This window comes from Artemia sp. Qi Xiang Cuo, chromosome 18 (genome assembly GCF_049724085.1).
Source record: "Artemia sp. Qi Xiang Cuo chromosome 18, ASM4972408v1, whole genome shotgun sequence".
Classification (NCBI taxonomy): Eukaryota; Metazoa; Arthropoda; class Branchiopoda; order Anostraca; family Artemiidae; genus Artemia; species Artemia sp. Qi Xiang Cuo.
In genome coordinates, this window is record NC_142811.1 from 9,959,348 (window position 1) to 9,980,680 (window position 21,333).

At 36.0% G+C, this 21,333-nt stretch overlaps 1 protein-coding gene across 8 annotated transcripts in view; it reads left to right on the top strand.

Moving 5' to 3' along the window:
• The window catches only part of LOC148941186 (uncharacterized), a 162,729-nt gene that overhangs the window by 74,689 nt on the left and 66,707 nt on the right, over positions 1-21,333 (top strand). For all 8 annotated transcript variants that reach the window (XM_089103802.1, XM_089103797.1, XM_089103801.1 and 5 more), the window contains one exon: positions 5,167-5,340. In XM_089103802.1, the coding sequence (XP_088959928.1) occupies positions 5,167-5,340 (174 nt within the window). The remainder of the gene's footprint in view (positions 1-5,166; positions 5,341-21,333) is intronic.

Sequence of the window (21,333 nt, forward strand, 5' to 3'; positions counted from 1 at the left end):
GCTATATCTAAAAAAAATCATTAGGAGGAAGACAGTGATTGGTTGTGTCATGCAACCGAGTGGTTTTTCAGTATCCCCCTCCTGGATAAATAAAACTGTGTCTCCATGAGGTTGGCTTTGGTTAGTTTGTAAAAGAGGTTTAACCTAGAATTTGGCTAAATAATTTAAGGTCTTGGCAGTCAAGATTTTTTTCCGATTTTTTTTCTTCTATGAAACAAACAATTAAGTAGAGCGGCGGTGTTTAAGCATTTATCTGTATAGTGTGCTGAGGTGGAGGAACAAAGTTTCTCAGAGCAGACCTTGCAAAAAATAATGATTGAAAAAATTGAAGTAATTGAAAAAATAATGATTAAACTTTCGGTCTTTCATAGTGACTTCTCCCACTTTTATCGTGTAGAAGTTATTGAGGAAGGAGTATGAACGACAGTGCCAAAGCTTTTCTATGTCCTTGAAGCCTGCATTTTAGCCAGGATCGTAGGAATAGTGTCGACCTAAAAAACATAACTAAAATATAGAAATAAGTCCATCATAATGTGATCGTGCTGGTTATGGTGGAAATGAGCATAAGCTGAGAAGTTTCTGGCTATATTAAAGGCTATGTTTGATTTTTTAGAATCTTGAAGCTAACTCAGTCGTTTTTATTTCATGATAGAAACATGGTCTGAGAAGTCTGAGAAGGGTCTAAGGTCTGAGAAGGGTTTTAAGTACATAGATACTATTAGTGCACATAATATCATAGGCAGCGCAATAGCGCTGCCTAAGTGAAGAACGGTGTTGCCACAATTTATTATTTTTTCCTTTATACCCGGGCACTTCGTATCGAAGGCGTTGTCGTAGAAACTTCGAAAAGGGCTCATTCAATTGGAAATTGGAGTGGCTTGTGCCCTATTGATAGTCGAAAGTGATTGGAAGGCAACTAACACCCCTTCCACGCCCACCATTTCCCGAAACACATCCAATCAAAAGATTGAGATAGCCATTTTGTTCAGCGTAGTTGATTTCCTGATAGAAATTCTGTTTTTGAGGACAGTCCCCCACAGCCCTCAGGGCAATGGTTGTAAGTTATGCCCCGGGGACATATAAGGTTTTTGTAGAAGGCGTTGTCATAAAAACTTCAAAAAAGGCTCATTCTATTGGAAATGCAAAGGGCTAGTGCCCCTTTTAATAGTCGAAAGTAATTGGAGGGCAACTAGTATCATTTATATTTTTTTCCTATAAAGCAGGTTACTTCGCATCGAAGAAGTTGTCATAGAAACTTCGAAAAGGGCTCATTCAATTAAAAATTGGAGTGGCTTGTGCCCTTTTTAGTAGTCGAAAGTGATTGTAAGGCAACTAACACCCCGTCCACGCCCACCATTTTCCGAAACACATCCAATCAAAATTTTGAGATAATCATTTTGTTCAGCGTAGTCGATTTCCAGATATAAATTATATTTTTGAGGAGGACACTCCCCCACATCCTTCAGGGAAAGGGTTGCAAGTTATGCCCTGGGGGTATATAAGGTTTCTATAGAAGGTGTTGTCGTAGAAACTTCAGAGAAGGCTCATTCGATTGGAAATTCAAAGGGCTAGTGCCCTTTTTAATAGTTCAAAGTGATTGGAGGGCAACTAGTCCCCCCCCCCACCACACCCATCATTCCCCCAAACACATCCTATCAAAATTTTGAGATAGCCATTTTGTTCAGCGTAAATAATTTCTAGATAGAAAATTTGTTTTTGACGAGGACATTCCCCCTCAACCCTCGGGACAAGGGTTTTAAGTTATGTCCTGAGGGCATATAAGAACGATGTTGAAACAATGTATTATTTGTTATTTTTTTCCTTTAGAGCAGGGCAATTCGTATCGAAGAAGTTGTCGTAGAAACTTCGAAAAGGAAATTCAACTGGAAATTGGAGTGGCTTGTACCCTTTTTAATAGTCGAAAGTGATTTGAAGGAAATTAAAGCCCCTTCAACACCCACCATTTTCCCAAACACATCCAACCAAAATTTTTAGATAGCCATTTTGTTCAGCGTAGTTGATTTCCAGATAGAAATTATGTTTTCGAGGAGGACACTCCTTCAGGGCAAGGGTTGTAACTTATGCCCTGGGGGCATATAAGGTTTTTATAGAAGGTGCTGTCGTAGAAACTTCAAAAAAAAGCTCATCGATTGGAAATTGAAAGAACTAGTGCCCTTTTTATTAGTTGAAAGTTATTGGAGGGCAACTAACCCCCCTCTCACGCCCACCTTTTCCCCAAACACATCCGATCAAAATTTTCAGATAGCCATTTTGTTCAACGTAGTTTTAAGTTCTGTAAATTAGGTTTTTGAGGATGATAACACCCTCAAAGCCCTCAGGGCAAGGGTTGTAAGTTATGCCCTGGGGGCATATAAGGTTTTTATAGAAGGAGCTGTCGTAGAAACTTCAAAAAAAAGGCTCATCGATTGGAAATTGGAAGGGCTAGTGCTCTTTTTATTAGTTGTAAGTTATTGGAGGGCAACTAACCCCCCCTCTCACACCCACCTTTTCCCCAAACACATCCGATCAAAATTTTGAGATAGCCATTTTTTCCACGCAGGTTAAATTTCAGGGAATTATACCTTTGAGCAGGACACTCCCCCCACAGTCTTCAGGGCAAGGGTTATAAGTTATGCCCTGGGGGCATATAAGTTTTTATTGAAATCTTTGTCGTAGAAATTTGAAAAAGGGCTCATTCGATTGGAAATTCAAAGGTCTAGTGCCCCTTTTAATAGTCGAAAGTGATTTGAGGGCAACTAACCCCCCTCTCTCGCCCACCTTTTCCCCAAACGAATCCAATCAAAATTTTTGGATACCCATTTTGTTCAGCGTGGTTGATTTCCAGATAGAAATTTGAGGAGGAAACTCCCCAAGGCCCCAGGGCACGGGTTTTATGTTATGCCCTGGGAGCATATAAGGTTCTTATAGAACGTGTTGTCTTAGAAACTTCAAAAAGGGCTCATTCGATTGGAAATTGAAATGGCTAGTGTCCTTTTTAATAGTCGAAAGTGATTGGAAGGCAACTATCACCCTTTCCACGCCCACTTTTTCCCCAAACATATCCAATCAAAATTTTGAGATAGCCATTTTGTTCCACGCAGTTTAAAGTTCAGGAAATTATACCTTTGAGCAGGACACTCCCCCCACAGTCTTCAGGGCAAGGGTTATAAGTTATGCCCTGGGGGCATATAAGGTTTTTATTGATGTTTGTCGTAGAAACTTGAAAAAGGGCTCATTCGATTGGAAATTCAAAAGGGCTAGTGCCCTTTTAATAGTCGAAAGTGATTGGACGGCAACTAACCCCCCTCTCACGCCCACCTTTTCTCCAAACAAATCCAATCAAAATCTTTAGATAGCCATTTTATTCAACGTAGTTGAAAGTTTTGGAAATTAGGTCTTTAAGGATGACAACCCATCCGCCCCACCACCCTCAGGTTTGTAAGTTAAGCCCTGAGAGCATATAAGGTTTTTATAGAAAGCGATGTTGTAAAAACATCAAAAAGGGCTCATTCAATTGAAAATTTAAAGGACTATTCCTTGTTTACAGTATAAAGTGACTTAACGGTAACTAACCCCCTCTCATTCTCACCATTTCCCAGAATACATTCAATTAAAATGAACAAAATAGCTATTTTGTTGAACATAGTTGAAAGTTCTGGAAATTATGTTCTTTAGAATGATAAACCCATCACAGCCCTGAGTGCAAGGGCTGTCATTTATGCCCTGGGGGCATATAAGGTTTGCATAGAAAGTTGATTTAAAAATTTCAAAAAGGGCTCATTTGTTTGGAAATTGAAATAGCCCCTTTTAATAGTCGAAAGTGAGTGGAGAGTAATTGACCCCCCTCTCACGCCCACCATTTCCTCACATTCAATCAAAGTTTAGAGATAGCTATTTTGTTCAACGTAGTTGAAAGTTCTGGAAATTATGTATTTACTGATGACAAACCCCCCAGAGTCCCCAGGGCTAAGGTTGTAAGTTAAGATTAAATCAAAATGCACTGTGTTAATGTTAACTCTCAATAAGACATCTCAGCAGTATCCCAAGAACGACTGAGGGTATTATATTCAAAATTTCTGGGCTATTTCTGGTCTTAAAATTTAACCCAATCAAAATAGCGTAAGTGTATGAAACTATCAAAGAAAGTAAACAGATTTTTTTTGCGAATGGTATCAAGTTTACTATTTCGAGTCAACTAGAGGAAGTATGAAACTAAATTAAACTCTACTATATGTGTCCAGATTTTAAAATTGTGCATGTTGTTTAAAATTGCTGAAAAATTTTCTCCAGCATACAAATAGCAGGCCAAACTATAAAGTCTTAAAAAAAAGAAAAGATTTAAACTATTATTTTCTTTTTTCTCGAAAAGACTATTTCAATATAAAACGAACAGAACTTAATTAAAAAAAACTTTTTCCACAAAATAGGTTTTTAACGAAAAGTAAACAACTCCATTAAACCAAAAATGTGTAAAAATATAATGAAATAATCTACCAAGCGTGAAACTACCACAAATCATCATCGATAAATAAATGAAACCCAAAAAGAACAGAAATTACGATAAATAATCGACTCAAACTCAAAACGAGCATAAATTACATGAGTAGGGCTAAAAACTCCTATGCCTTCTCAAGGCCAGGATATAATTTGCACTTTACGGAAAAAAATACAAATGGAATGTACATTGTCATTTTAATGTACATATACTGGTATTTGTTAATCAAAATGTTAATAATATTTGATTTGTTAAAGTTATAAAAGTAAAAACCTTTATATTTTTTTCAGTAAAGTGAAAATTATGTTCTGGCCTTGGGAAGGCATAGGGGGTTTTGATCCCTACTCATGTTAATTGTTTTTCGGTCATTCTTTAAAGTTTGGACCAAAAAGCTAATTTCTTTGCTTAAAAAGTGAATGATTACGCAGAGACATCCATCCCCCCGTCGCATATCAGTAATTTCGGTTTTTTTAAAATTTAATGTTACTTTTTACTCTCATTTGATAAAACCTATTCTTTTTATTTAATATGAAAAAGATTAATGTAGTATGAGTTTAACTAATTTTAACTAATAGCTTATTTTGAACTTACAATAAGATTAATTTAACATAAGTTTAATTTAATATGAATAAGCATGCTGCTAGTTTTGTTTAAGCAATTTTCTTTTTTAGAGATAAAACGCGAACAACCTAGCTATATTTTACCACACAACAACGAAGAAATTCTTGAAACTCCAACGTCAGGATTAAGAACAGATCAGGTAGACATGAAAAGTCAGACGCTGAATTCTGCTCTACATTCTGACATGTATAATTCATCTACAACTCCAATGGACGGAAATGAAGGTATATAAGTTATATAAGCTTAAGGGGGGTTATATAAGCTTAGGAGGGGGGGGGGGTAGAAGGTATATAAGCTTGATAAGTTAAAAATCGCGAGTTAGCTAATTACCCCTCTTGCCAACGTGGTGCTTGGAAACATTTTAAATTTCTTAAATGCTATATCTTATGGGAATAAAATAAAAAAAAACAACAATATATTGCAAGACGAAATCCGTCAGGAGATTGGGTTTTCTATTATGAAACTGACGTGTCTTTCTGATTGTGGCTGATTTAAGAAATATCTGTTAAAGGAAATATATACCCATCATTTTTTGCCCAAATATTCAACCAAATCATACTACTCCTATGCAAGATGGTTTATAGAGGTCATTGATGAATATATTTTTATTTTACATAAGGGAGGCAAGTCCAACATGTTATTATGGTCAATAATTTATTTTCTTATATTAATTTCAATAAAAACTTTCCGAAAACGAAGTTTTCTAAATAAAAGTAAAGGCCATATGAAACTTAAGATCAGAAGAAATAAAAACATACAATAACTCAAACTCAAAAACACAAGAAATTTCTATTAAAGAATAAATGAAACCCAAAACGATAGAAATTAAATAAATAATCATAGAAAAAAACATACAACAGGAACTAATATAAACGAATAAATAAATCTCAAAACGAGTAGGCTAAAGCTTAAATTGAATATGAAAATCAAGCTTAAAACGAACAAAAATATTTTGTTACTGAGGCATAAATGAAACCCCAATGAACAGAAATTAAATAACAATCATAGCAAACAAACAAACAATAGATACTAATATAAATGAATAAATAAATCTTAAAACGAGTGAAACTTTAATTGAATATGGAAATCAAACTTGAAACGAACAAAAACCTCTACAAAGGAGAGTTTGGGTTTTGCCTCCTTCTTTCACTGTAAAAGCCTAGAACCTTCTGCGTCATTGCGCTTTACTGAAAACTAAATGTGTCTTGAACAGTCTTGAAAGTGCAAATAAAATCAAACTGAATGTCTGATACATAATGCTATTAATTGTCGAAAGATCATCAGTTCTAGATTTTATTTCACTGTAATTTTATTTTCATTTCAATGCTGTAATATCTGGACCAGAAAATATTTGTAATGTAACTCGTTTTCAGTGAATCACTAATGACGTAGTAGGCTTTAGACTTTTACAGTTAGGGAAGGGGGCAGTATCCAAACTCTTTTTTTGTAGTGAAGCTATATTTGTATTGAACAGTCTTGGAAAGAACTGACTAAATTAAGCTAAACGTTTAATTTGTATCGATATTAATTGCTAATAGCTCATAAGTCTCAGATACTATTCTACTGTAGTATTTATGTTTGTTCTACGTGTTAAAATAAGTACAAAAGAAAATATTTGTAATATAATTTGTTTTCAGTTAAGTGCCAATGCCGCACTAGGTTTTAGAATTTTACGGTGAAAGGAGGCAAAACCCAAACTCTTCTTTGTAGAGATTTTTGTTCATTTCAAACTGGATTTGCATATTCAATTTAAGTTTCACTCGTTTTAAGATTTGTTTACTCATTTATATTAGTAACTATTGTTTGTTTGTTTGCTATGATTGTTTATTTAATTTCTGTTCATTTGGGTTTCATTTATGCCTCAGTAACAAAATATTTTTGTTCGTTTTAAGTTTGATTTTCATATTCAACTTAAGCTTTAGCCTACTCGTCTTAAGATGCATTTATTCATTTACATTAGCACCTACTGTATGTTTTTTTGTAATGTTTGTTTGTTTAATTTCTGATCGTCTTGGGTTTCATTTATACTTCAATAGCAAAATATTTTTGCTCGTTTTAAGCTTGATTTGCATTTTCAAATTAGGCTTTACTCGTTTTGAGACTTTTTTATTCATTTATATTAGTACCTGTTATATGTTTTTTTTTTTTTTGCTATGATTGTTCATTTAATTTCTGTTCGTTTTGGGTTTCATTTATTATTTAATAGAAATTTTGTTTATTTTGAGTTTGAGTTATTGTAGGTTTCTATTTCTTCTAATCTTAAGTTTCATATGACCTTTAATTTTTTTAAGAAAACTTTTGTATCTATTTCTTCTAATCTTAAGTTTCATATGGCCTTTACTTTTCTTAAGAAAACTTTTGTTTCGGAAAGTTTTTTTTTTAAATTAATTTCTGTTCGTTTTTGATTGCCAAAGTTTCAAGTTTTTCATAATTCCCTATTTAAATTTTTTTTTTTTTTATTAAAAAATAAATTCACGGTTTTGTTAAGAACTAATAAATTAAACTGAATAATGAATATATAATGATATTAATTGCTGAAAGCTCACTAGATCAAGATTTTGTTTCACCCAGGCCGGATTTAAAGCTTTGACGCCTCTAGACTTAAGCGTTTTTGCCGCACTGTCTTTGCAAGATTTTCGGGGAAGTCCCCAAAACTTCGGGAATAGTGAAAGCCGCAGGGCCTAGTGGGCCTATTGGTAAATCCTATTCTGGTTTCACTGCGATTTTCATTTATTTTGAGTGCTGTAATAAGAACAAAAGAAAATATTTGTAATATAATTCCTTTTGTTGATGCACCAAATACGCAGTAGGCTTTATACTTTTACCGTTAGAAAAACAGGCAGTAACCATTCTGTTCTACTAATTATGATCTCCTTATTATCATAATAAAAAAAGGTAAACTGATTTTTCAGAACTTTATAGTTACTTCAGTAAGAGAGTGATAATTATAAGTAAGAGAATTGGTTATTTAAGTAAGAGAATGATACTTTTACGGTTAGAGAAACGGACAGTAGCCATACTCTTGTTTGTAGTGAAGACACCATTCATTAGAAGAACATAATCCCTACTCCCTGAAAACCAATCCTGAACCCAATTCTCACTTGCCTTTGAATTCCGTTTTCCCAATTATTATAATAAGAAAAAGGTAAGCTAATTTTGCAGAACCTTGTAGCCACTTAAGTAACAGAATGATAATTCTGAGTAAGAGAATTGGTTATTTAAGTAAGAGAATGATGCTTTTACTGTCTACTCTAGTTTTGAAGTGAGGCTACTAGAGTAGCCAGGAAACTGGCTACTCTAGTTTAAAGTGAAGACAACATTCATTAGAAGTATTTAACCCCAATTTCCGAAAGAGTTGGAAAAAAAAAACTTTCGGAAAGTTTTTATTTATTAATTTTTGTTCGTTTTTTGACTGCGAAAAGTTTCAAGTTTTTAAAAAACTCCTTGTTTCAAATTAGGTTTTATTTCAACATATGAATTTCGGTAGACTATAAAAAACATCATTAAAGAGACCATATCAAAGTACAAAGGTGTCAAGATAAAGAAATGATCAATGTAAAAAAAGTATAAAAGTAACAATAAGCAACGTGCACAACTTACAGCCCTTGCACTGTAAATCGTGATTACCACGTAAATCACAAAATCCAAGTATCGGAGTAAACAAAGTATGAAAGTAACAATAATTATGTTCCGTAAGTCAGAGCCATTTTTGCGGGGCTGGGGAGGGGGTCAACTCCGGAAGCATAGTTATTTGGCCTTTGAACTATTTTGACAAAATGGCTATCTCCAAATTTTGACTGGATACCCTTTCGGAAAGTGGGGCGTGGACTAATTGGTCATTGATCACTTTTGCTTCTTGAAAATGAGCTAGAAGTTTCAATTTCCGATCGAATGATCCCCCTCCAAAGTTAATACGACCACCCATTCCACAGAACCTTATATTCTAATAATGGGCAACTTACGTAATTTACAACCCTTGCCCTGGGGCTAGGAAAGATTTCTCAAACCCTAGGTTATAGTAATTTGAATTTTGGACTATTTTGAACAAAATAGGTATCTCAAAATTTTTATCGGATGTATTTGGAGAAAAACACATGATACCCTCCGATCACTTTTGATGGCTCTTGAAAAGGTAACTAGAACTTACAATTTTCAATCAAACGAACCATCTCTGAAGTTTATACGACCACCCCTTGCATATAACTTTATATGTCCTCGGGGAATAGCTTACAACACTTGCCCCCGGGCTCTGGAGGGATGTGTCGACCCTGGAGTTTTTTTTATTTGATCTTTAAACTATTTTGAACAAAATAGCTATCTCAAAATTTTGATTGGATGCATTTGGGGGAAAGGGCCTTGGGGTGGGGGGTGGGGGTTAGGTGGCTAGTTGCCCTTCGATTATTTTTGGCTATTGAGAAAGGCACTAGAAATCCTGATTTAAATCGAATAAGCCCCCTCTGCAGTTTATACGACCTTCCCTTCTATAAAAACATTATATGCCCCCAGGGCACATTTTACAGCACTTGCCCCCGGATTCTGGGGGAGGGGGGGATTTATCCGTGGAGTTTTTGATATAATATCTTTGGTCTATTTTGAAAAAAAATGGATCTATAAAAAATTTGGTTTTGACACATTTGGGGAAAGGAATGTTGGGAGGGAGAGAGGGCTAGTCGCTATCGCATCACTTTTGACTCTTAAAAGGTGAATTAAAGCTTTCAATTTCTAATCATTTGAGTCCCCTCCAAAGTTTATACGAACATTTCTTCTATAAAAGCCTTATATGCCCCCAAGGCATAAGTTACAACCCTTCCCCTGGCTCTGGGGGGAGGGGGTCTATCGACAATGAAGTTGTTATCATATTTTCGTTGGACTATTTAAAAAAAAAACTGGCTGTCTCAAAATTTTTATTTGATGCATTTGGGGAAAAGAGGATGTTTGTGTTATACCGTTAGACAGGGTAGATGCCTTCTGTTAACTTTTTACTAATAAAAGGTAACTAGAAATTTCAATTTCCAATCAAATGAGCCATCATCGAAGTTTATACGACCACTCCTTACATAAAAACCTTATACTCCTCCGCGGCATAACTTAAAATACTTGCTTCCGGGCTCGGGGGGGGGGTCGACTCTGGAGTTTTGTTATCTGATGTTTCAACTATTTACAAAAAAATGGCTTTTTCAAAATCTGTATCGGATAGATTTTGGGGAAAAAGGGCTAGGGAGGGGGGGGGGGGGCTAGTTGCGCTCGGATTTCTTTCGACTTAAAAAGTGAACAAGAACTTTAAATTTCAGATCAAATGAGCCACCTTTGAAGTTTATACTACCACCCCTTACATAAAAACCTTATACGCCTCTTGGACTTAACTTAAAACACTAATCCCCGGGCTCTGGAGTTGGGGGGGGGTCTGTCGACCCCGCAGTTTTTGTTATCTGATGTTTGAACTATTTTAAAAAAATGTCTACCTCAAAATTTGTATCGGATGGGTTTGGGATAAAAAGGGCTGGGGGTAGTTGCCCTTGGATCTCTTTTGACTCTTAAAAAGTGATATAGAACTTACAATTTCCAATCAAATGAGCCCTTTTCGAAGTTTATAGGAGCATCCCTTCCATAAGAACCATATGTGCCCCCAGAGCATCATTTAGAACGAGTGCTCCCAGGCCCCGGGGGGTTACGTTGACACCGGAGTTTTTCTAATCTGACCTTTGAACTATTTTTAACAAAATGGATATCTCCAAATTTTTATCGGATGGGTTTTGGGGTAAAAGGCTTGGAGGGGGTAATTGCCCTCGGATCTCTTTTTACTCTTAATTTGTGAACTAGAACTTTAAGTTTCCAATCAAATGAGCCCTCTCTGAAGTTTATACGAGCGTCCTTTTCATAAGAACCATATATGCCATATGGAAATAAATTACAACGCCTGCCCCCGGGTCCTGGGGGGCTGTGGCCTACCGTGCAAAAAATGGGGTGGCAAAGTACCAATGCTATTTGGCAGTTTCAAATTTGTTGGCAGATTTTGTCTGAAAATACCATTCTTATATATAAAAATAATTTTTCTCAAAGAAAAGCGGTCAAAAAACAAGTTGTGCTTGCCTTGCAAAAAGTAGGGTAGCATAGTAACAATTAGACCCCGGCGCCTTGCCGGCGGATCGACCGAACGCCACCGACGAGAGGCCCGGTCGACCGCCGCCGAAGCGTCGCAATGTCGCCGGCGTCACCGGTAGAGGTGACGGCGTTTGGTCGAATTGATTTTGCTTTAAATTGATTTTGCTGCAATTCTTTATTGTATCAACCGCAAAGTCGGAGCTTTTCCTTCTCGTGTGGTTTAGTATTTCGATTTTCCTGATTAGAAATCAAGCAGGGCTTGCACTATCCTCGAATTTTCGGGTATTTTCCCGAAAATCTATGTGTCACCCCGAAAAAAAAATTGGTTCCCCGAATCCCCGAAAATCACGCAATCACGGTGTCACCCCTAGCGATTTATCACCAGTGACTTTCCCTGCCAAATATTACTTTGCATACCATAATTCTTCACTACTCTCTTGTTCGTTAATTTTCGTTTCTTTTGTTACTTTGCATAAAAACCAGACAGATACAATATGTAATTGCAAATATTGCAATATACACAGTTCTTCATATGTTGACAAAAAAGTATCGTCTTTATGGAATGAGTTTAAATAATTTCGAATGCAGTTTCCCAATTGCTATTTCTTACATCACTTGTAGTCAAGAATCTTATTTTCAAGTTTAATAGAATTATAGAACGCATTCACTACTATATAGCTTCAGCCTTCAGTTGGATTTTGAAATTAACAGCCGACAGATTGTTTTTACAGCTGAATTGTAAGTTTGCAGATTTGTTTTTCTTTTGCTGTTTTTAGACAAAATTTTCTTAATGTTTAATGCTCAATTGTTGAACACCTGATAGAAAACACAATCTTCTTTCTGAAACATTTTTACCCTCCCCCCCCCTAAGAAAAAACCCTTCTGTTGAGACAAAATTTAGCTATAGACTAAGCTATATACAAGGTTGGGGAATTAAGGATTGAAACGGAAGTTACCCCAAAAATATGATTCATAAAAAAATTGTAAATTATTGCCTATAGGGAGGGCTATCATTTTTAAATGAAAATGCTTCATTTTTGTTTGCTTTTTTAATTGGAAGCAAGGATGCCAAAAAGCTAATTATTTTTTTCATTTAAAGTGGAGACAGATGAAAATGATATCAAATTCCCTGGGAAACCATTGAAATATTCTGATAGACCCAGGGCCCCCCATTGGGACTTGTTCATTGTCTTGGGTATTTTGCGATTTCTCATAGGCTACTGGCCTAATTTGGCTTTTGTGTGTGCTCCCCATTAATTAGATTCTTTGGATCTTATTGAATGCCACGGCAAATATTTGACTCAGTTTTCCAAAAATTTGAGGTATATCTGAATAATTTCGACATTTTTGTTGTTGTCTTTGTACCCCTTTACTCATACCCTCATTTTTTTTCAAGGAACACTAATCTATTTAACGTTATTTTGCATGTTTGTTTGAACCATATAGTGGCATAGTTAATTATTAAGTCAATTATTTTTCTAATGTAAAGCTGAGACGGTATCCTATCAAGGTGGTATCCAGAAGGGGGGGGGGTAGGGAGGTATTACATTTAAATGATAATATCTCGAAATATTTTTTATTGAAAGAAGGGATGCCAAAAAGTTTTTTTTTTCATTTAAAGCAGAAACGTTATCCTATCAAGGTGGTATCCAGAGGGGGGGGGGGGGTAGTGAGCTACCATATTTAAATGATAATACCTCGATTTTTTTTTGGAAGCAGGGATGCCAATAAGTCAATTTTTTTTTTATTTAAAGCAGAGACGGTACCCTATCAAGATGGTATCCAGAGGGGGGAGGGGCATAGGGAGCTATTATATTTAAGTGATAGTACCTTAATTTTTTTTTTTTACTGAAAGTAGGGGTGCCAAAAATTTGAAAAGTTGATAAAAATTAACAAGATTTTCGTGAGTTATACTTGATACAGCACTTGTATAGTTTTATCGTCCAAAGGGAAAGGTACATATGCGTCCAACCCGTTTTTTTCTTATTGATGAAACGGGTTTACTTTGAAAACATTCATTCATAATTACCAGGCAGATTCACACTAAAGCGAATTGGTGTGACGAAAGCGATATCGACATCCCCACCTAACGTTGCGCTCGAGTGACAGTCATAATAAAAGTTGTCTATTTGGGAGGTTCAAGGAGGAGTCTTTGAGAGTCTTATGGCCTCAGGATACTAGATGCTGAAAAGTTCTTACGTATCTACAGTGGTTTAAAAAATTCGATCGCCCCACAAACGGTTGCCAAAAATAAGCACAAATATAACAAATGTAACATTTGGAATATTATAACACTGTTTTCAAAGCTTTGAAGAAAAGCAAAAAAGGTTAAATACCCTCAACTACGCTCGAAAGCTATTTTAAAAAGAAACTCTTTGGAGATTTCCATGGATATGACCATAGCAGAAGCTTTAAGCCTGGGTGGGGATCAAAGAGGAATCTTTGAGTATTTTGACTACAGGTGATTTATTGTTGCGACTTTCATAAATTTGGTAATTTTTATCAGCATTTGCAAATCAAAGCTTAAACTCAATAACTGATACTAAGTGTCCTAACATTTTGCTTGGATTAAAACTGACGAACTAGGAAGAAAATCTCAACATCTTCCTGGAGCTACTTCAGTCTGCACATTATTTCATTTAATTACATTTAAAACAGATGAGCTTTTAATTTTTTACCTAAGAAAATAGCTGGTACTTCATTTTTCTTCATACCGAATAAAAACTGGTTTCCCAAAAATCCCTTTTTCGTTCTGGGTTGCCTCCTCTGGTGATTTATCATTAGTGAGAATCCACCCCTAATAACAATCACTAACACTTAACTTGATATAATTTTTCACTACTTTACAAAGTTTTCGTCTCAATTATTTACTACACATCAAAATTAGGCATAGACCATTGAATTATTGACCTTTTTTCCTATGCTAGTAAAAGCATAATATTCTTCACTTCTTGAGTGTTGGTGGTATAATACATAAGTACTGATTAAAGGATTTGATCTTTTTGCCTGGAATCTTCACCACTTAAGAATTTGTTGAATTTTTCTTCGTTTGGTATGTAAAAATTAAGTACTTTTCTTTTTTCCTAGATAATTTTATTTTGCATATAATTTTTTTTATCTTAAAATATATTCCCCTCCTTCTCCTCCTCCTCCTCTCCCCATTGCTACTCTGATACCCTCTCCCTGCAATATTTTTGGCGGGCATCCATGCTTGATTGAGTGGTTCATCTGCAGTCTAGGATCTTTTTACAGTCTTGGAAAAGTTGTTAAGTAATTGAATGAAATTTTATGGAATAGATATTCTGCTCAAATTTGGGCATTGGAAATTTTTTTAAAATACATAGGCCTACCTCGACGACTTTTATGAACCCTGTTAGGCTAATCCTGAGATAAAAACAATAGAATTAAAAAAAAAATTGTGGTAGAATTGGATTTGCCCTTCAAACTTTTTCTAAATGTAACCTTCTTACCGTAAAAAATGCAGCCACTCCCGTCTACCCCTCTTAATGAGACAAATTTAAGCTATAAATTATATTCTAATTCGGGGAATAGCTGATTAAAATGGAAGGGACCCCAAAACATGATTCATAAAATATTGTATATAATAGCCAAAAGTAAACTTGGTTATTATTTACAGATTGTTTTCTTCTGAAGTTTTATATTATTTTCAAACTTATTTTTCTTTTACAAACAGTTGGTCTTTATTTCTTACTCTGCAAGCTGATATTTGTGTTTGAAGATTGATCAAACTGTTTGAGGTAATGAACTGTAAGTAACTCGACTCAACAGGAACCAAAACTCTAAAAAAGAGCAACTGGAAAACAAAAAACATCTGTTTTCGTTTCTGATATTCTTTTTTTTTACCAGGAGATGTATCTCTTCTCTTCTGCAAGAAGAGATGTATCTCTTCTCACGCTGCTGCTTTTTAAAACTTGTTCAAACTAAAAGCTCAGTGAGTTTCATTGTTGCTATATGAAAATTTACTTTTAAGTCATTGTTATCCCTTGTCCTCGTAGGCAAGCATTTAGTTACTCCAACTCTCTTCAACTGAAAGGGAATATTGTCAAAATCTTGCACAAATAGCCAAATTCTCATAAAACTGTTTATTCGTCAGTCGAAGAATTTTAAAAGGGCCGGTAGCTATCAGCCACACTACAATGTAGCAGCAATTCTCTGTTTATTTTGGGGATGAGGTTAGGGCAAAACTAATATCACAGCTTCATAATGCATGTGACTGCCAGTCTGCCAATTAAATTTATTCTCCCAGAAAATCCAGTTATGCTTTTTATAGCTGTAGTATAGGGATCAATGAGTATCAAGCATGCAGTTGGGTATGCATGATTTTTATAATACCAATAGCATTGGAGTGTACAACTCCATCCATAAAGTAACAGTAGCAGAGGTGTAATTTGCTATGGGCAAAGGGGCAATCATCCCCTCCAGACCTCAGTTTGCCCCTCCCCCGCGCCCTCAGTTTGCCCCCCAGTTGAAATTTTGTTTCAGGCAAAAATCTTGTCAAAACTTAGATAAGCCTGCATAATTCAAGCATCCAGAGAAACAGGCCATTTTCCTTTAGTACATATTTGCATTCATGGTAATAAATGGCTCATTTTTCATTTTTCACTGTCATTTTCACTTAATTTGGGAAAATTGGCTCCAACTTTGCCTCCCTCCCCTCCCCCAGGATTTTGACAAAAATTACGCCACTGAACAACAGTAACCTATACACAGTATGCTTCAGACTTTGAATACTATACTCCACTTGCTGTATTAGAGTAAATATGATATAGTACTTTTGATAAAATGGTACATATAAAATTATGGAGTATGATATTTATGGCTAGTGAAGGGCTTGCCACTGAATTAGGTTAAATTGTTAATTATGATTCAGAAAACTGTTTATATTTCTAACTGCAAGCTATACTAAGTTACATTTGTTACTTTTCTGAAAATTTTACGCATAAAGATACCTTTTGCTGAACGCATAAAGATACCTTTTGCTGAAACCAAAGCTTTCAAAACACAAGTTGTCCTGCTAAAGTGTCGGCAGCTTTTGAAATTCTGCTACTGCCAGCTTTGGAACTTTTTGCACAATTGGTTGTGTCGACACCGGAATTGTGTTATCTTACCTTTGAACTATTAAAAAAATGGCTATCTCAAAATTTTTATCGGATGGGTTTGGGGAAAAAAGGGCATCGGAGGGACTAGGTGCCCTCCGATCTCTTTTGACTTTTAAAAAGTGAACCAGAACTTTCAATTTATTCAAATGAGCCCTATCTGAAGTTTATACAATCATCCCTTCCATATGTCCCTACGGCATGACTTACAACGCCCAAGGCCCTGGGGGGTTGTGCAGACACTGTAGTTTTTCTTGTCTGACCCTTGAACTATATTTTACATTATAACTATCTTAAAATTTTTATCGGATGGGTTTGGTGAAAAAAGGGCGTAGGAGGGGAGGGAGGGCTAGTTGCTATCGGATCTCTTTTGACTCTTAAAAAGTGAACTAGAACTTTCAATTTCCAGTCAAATGAGCCCTCTCTGAAGTTTATACGTACATCCTTTCCATAAGAACCATTAATGTCCCCAGGGCATAACTTACAACACCTACCCCTGGGCCCTGGGGGTTTTTGTCGACACTGGAGTTTTTATTATCTGACTTTTGAACTATGTTTTAACAAAGTTGCTATCTCCAAATTTTTATCAGATTTATTTGGGCAAAAAATGGAGGGGGAGTGCTTGTTGCCCTCCGATCTCTTTCGAGTCTTAAAAACTGAACTAAAACCTTCAGCTTCCGATCAAATGAGCCCTCTCTGAAGTTTATAAGAGCATTCCTTCCATAACCACCACATTTGCCCCCAGGGCATAACTTACAACACCTGCCCAAGGGGCCTGAGGGATTGTGTCGACCCCGGAATTTTCGTTATGCTCTGGGGGATTGTGTTGACACAGGAATTTTCTTACCTGACCTTTGAACTATTTAAAAAAATGCCTCTCTAAAAATTTTTGTCGGATGTGTTTTGGGGGAAAAGGTTGGGCAGGGGGCTAGTTGGCCTTCGATCTCTTTTGACTTAAAAAAAGAACTAGAACTTTCAATTTCCGATCAAATGAGCCCTCTGAAGTTTATACGAGCATCCATTTTATAAGAACTATTTATGCCCCCAGCATATAACTTACAACGCCTACCCCCGGGCCCCGATGGGTTGTATCGACACCGGAGTTTTTCTTATCTGACCTTTGAACTATTTGGAACAAAATGGTTTTCTCAAAATTTGTATCGGAAGGGTTTGGGTAAAACAGGCGCGGGATGGGGGGGGGGGGGTAGTTGCCCTCGGATCTCTTTTGACTCGTACACCTGGGGGGTTGTGTCGACACCTGAGTTTTTGTTATCTAACCTTTGAACTATTATTAACAAAGTAGCTATCACAAAATTTATATCAGATGCATTTGGAGAAAAAGGGGCGTGTGGGGGGCTAGTTGCCCTCCAATTGTTTTGACTTTCAACAACTGAACCAAAACTTCTAATTCCCAATAAAATGAGCCCTCTCTGAAGTATAGACGAGCATCCCTTCCATAAGAATCATATATGCCCCCAGGGCATAACTAAACAAGGCCTGCCCCCGGGCCCTGGGGGGGGGGGGGCTTTGTTGACCCCGGAGTTTTCGTTTCAACTATTTTTAGAAATAGCTATCTCAGACTTCTTATCGGATGGGTTGAACGAAAAAAGGGCACGGAAGGGGGGAGGGGTTAGTTACCCAACAATCTCTTTTGACTCTTAAAAGTGAACCGTAACTTTCAATTTCCAATCAAATGAGTGTAAAGACGGGGTCATTGGATTTACATCTTTCAAATAGCAAAGAATATAGAATTTTTTGATCCTATTGCCCTATCATATGTATTCTACACGCCCCACATCAAAAACTTCCTTGAGTGATGTGGAAAATCTATTATTCAAATACCGAAGCAAGTACAAGATTTATCGACCAAAAGCTGTGATTTTCATGCACTACTATTTTTTATTTCTTGATGTCGCAGCTCTACTTACAGTGAATTTCTTATCATTTATGTAGAGGTAGACAATCCTCGATTGAATGACTTATGGAAAATAGCCTTTATTACCAGTATAATATTGATTTCAGAGCCCTAATAATAAAGTGTTTTAATAATGTTTGTGAATTTGTTTATTAGTAAAACATAGATGTACAATAAAAGTCTTTGTCTTCATCTTCTTCCATGTGTAGGTGACCATCAACAACGATTAGTGGTGACAGATCAGTGGGATTCAACTTGTACTGATCTTGATATGTACAGATTTCCTCCGGCTCGTAATTTTCGATCGATATGAGTAAACTTGATGATACTTATATATTTAAGATCAGCATAAAAATCGAATTCTTTTGATGTATCTATTGATTTTAAAATTCTGTTATTTAGAGTTTCGGTTGCTATTGAGACAGTTCGTTACTACGAATTGTTTGAAAGTCAGGGTCACATTTTCTAAAATCTAATTTAACATTACTTTTGTTATATCTTTTTGTAGAGTCAATAATACTATTCTGGTTCCTTAAAATTCACGTGTTTCACTTTCCTTGTTTGAAGCAATGTCACACACGATATTCCGATGTGAAGAATCACTTTTTGTAACAGCCAAATAAAAATCAGTAGGTTTATAATCATTGTAGCCATTGTCTTCACAGTGATGTCATAGAGACCCAACTGTCTTGTTTTTTGAACAATTGAAGTATAGACCAGGTTCTTCCTCCCTAAACAATTTTAAATGACAAAGATACCAGTCTATTAAAAATAAACTGAAATCACGTTTCAGGTTTTTTTTTCCAATCATATAAGGGTAAATATTTTCTCATTGATCACATTTATCATAGTGACAGTTGGAGCATAGGAAACCTCTATTGTGAGAGCCACAAATATCTTCAAGACAGGGTTTGCAGTCTTTAATTTGCACTGCATATCCTCTATGCAATTTACATGGATTGCATAATCTACACTTTTCGTCATAGTCATCAAGAATAGTACGATTCTCACAGGATGACCGGTTGCCCAATGTATGCATACATTGTGGAAATGTGTAGAACATTTTGCGCTGTTGACTGTCTTACTTTAAAAAAGAAACAGACTTGCGATCGATAAAAGGAATGATCTCTTTACTTTTATAGAGAGGAGGATTTATCGATTGACGTCACACATCAAATCAGTTAAACCTGTTTGGTCAGGATTTTTTTTGAAATATCAAGTTATTTTTTGTTGGCATCCAAAACAGAGACTAAAAAAATAGTTTGGATTGGGTAATTTTTTTTTTCATCCTCGAGGTTTCCCACTTGACTAGTGTCTTGAAAAAAGGCCGTGAGGGGAAAACATCTTGAAGAAAAAGAAACCTTGAAGAAAAAACATCCTTAAACTATTACATAACACCCACGTGTATGCAATAGACCGATAATCACTAACATCTGCGTCTTGAGGGGCTAACAACTTCAGGTATACCCTCTATGTGTGTGCTTAATTTGTGAATGGGTCACTACTCCCTCCAGACTACCCAGGATTTTTTTTCGGAGGGGCTTTTACTAAAAAAAAATTTGGGGGGGAGGTGCACAAAAAAAACTCATATAAACGCATACAAAATTTTTATATCCATTTTTGTTACGTTTTTTACGAATGAGACAAACATTTCGGGGGGTGGGTTCAAACCCCCCTAACCCCCTCTCTGGATACGGCCTTGCTTGTGGAGTGGGGATTTCATTTTGGTGACCTTTCGAATTCCTGTGACGATCCTTAACAACCTCTGCGTTCTGATCAAATTTTGAATAGTTTTTTGAATTTGCATGATTTTTCTATTCCCTTTGATTGTTTATTGGGTGGATGCCGTATATTAAAACCATAATGTTTTCAAGATGAGATATAGTCAAATCGGCTCCCACTTCTTTCTTTCTTCTTCTTCTGAAATTCTTTAATTTTATCCTCAAGTCTGATAATGGTCCTTCATTTTTCAAGGTGGGGGCGGTAATTCCTAATCCAAAATCCGGTAAAATAGATATCGGATCGTGTAGCTCTGATAGACCGATAACAAAGGGTTCTATAATTGGTAAACTTTTTAAATTGTGTATAAAGGGTCCTTTTGAGAACTTGGATGTTGGCCTTAATCAAGTAGGCTTCAAAAGAGAAATAGGCTGCGACCATACCCATGCAACTTTTGATACAATTATTAACGACTCAAGGTCTTCTGGATCTGCGCTTTATGCACTTTTGATTAATATAAAAAGAGTCTTTAGCAACATTTCACATGCCTCTGCCTTTTCAGCCCCAATTATTGGTGGGATCCCCTTTCTTTGGTTAGAGTTATTAGATCTTGGTATCGGGGGCATAAGACAAAAATTGCTGCTTCTGATTCATCTTCTAATCCAACTTCTGTTGGTCGTGTAGTTAGAAAAGTTGAAGTTGCATCCCCTTACATTTAAAAATGTTTGGCGGAGTGTCTTCGTTCACCATCCACAACCTTTATCTCTCGGGATGGGATGTGTCTTTTATTGCACATGCTGATTGAAGTATTCTGTTGAGTCGTTCTAAAGCTAGTTTAACCGTTAATTTTAATGTGTTTTCTAGTAAGCCTAAAGAAAGAGGCCTTTCTATTATTGTTGAAAAATGTCAATGTTTTCCAATTGATGACAGTAACCTAGATGAACTAATTTGCAACAGGAGTACTTCATTTTTGGTTTTTGATACTGCTCTTTATCTGGGGAAAAGTTTATAGAATTATCCAGTAAGTTTATCGCAGATCATTTCTGGTTTTCATTCTCGGTACGAACAAAAAGCTCCTCCCACTTCTTTCTGCATCAATCAATGAGAAATGGTTACAAAGTGCATTATTCGTAATAGCGGGTTTCCACTTGTTTCGTGTCCAAGAGAAATCTGACTTGTCTATCCGTGAAAAGATCTAATGCCGCTTATGTTTATATCTACAAAAACGTTCTCTGGAGCACTCGCACCTTGGTCCGGGTTTTTATAATGGGTGAGATAGGGCATGATCATACTGCTAGTTCTATAAACTGTGATCTGGGGTTACCTTATTGTGCTTCAGCTCAAAAAGAAGTTCGAAGTCAATG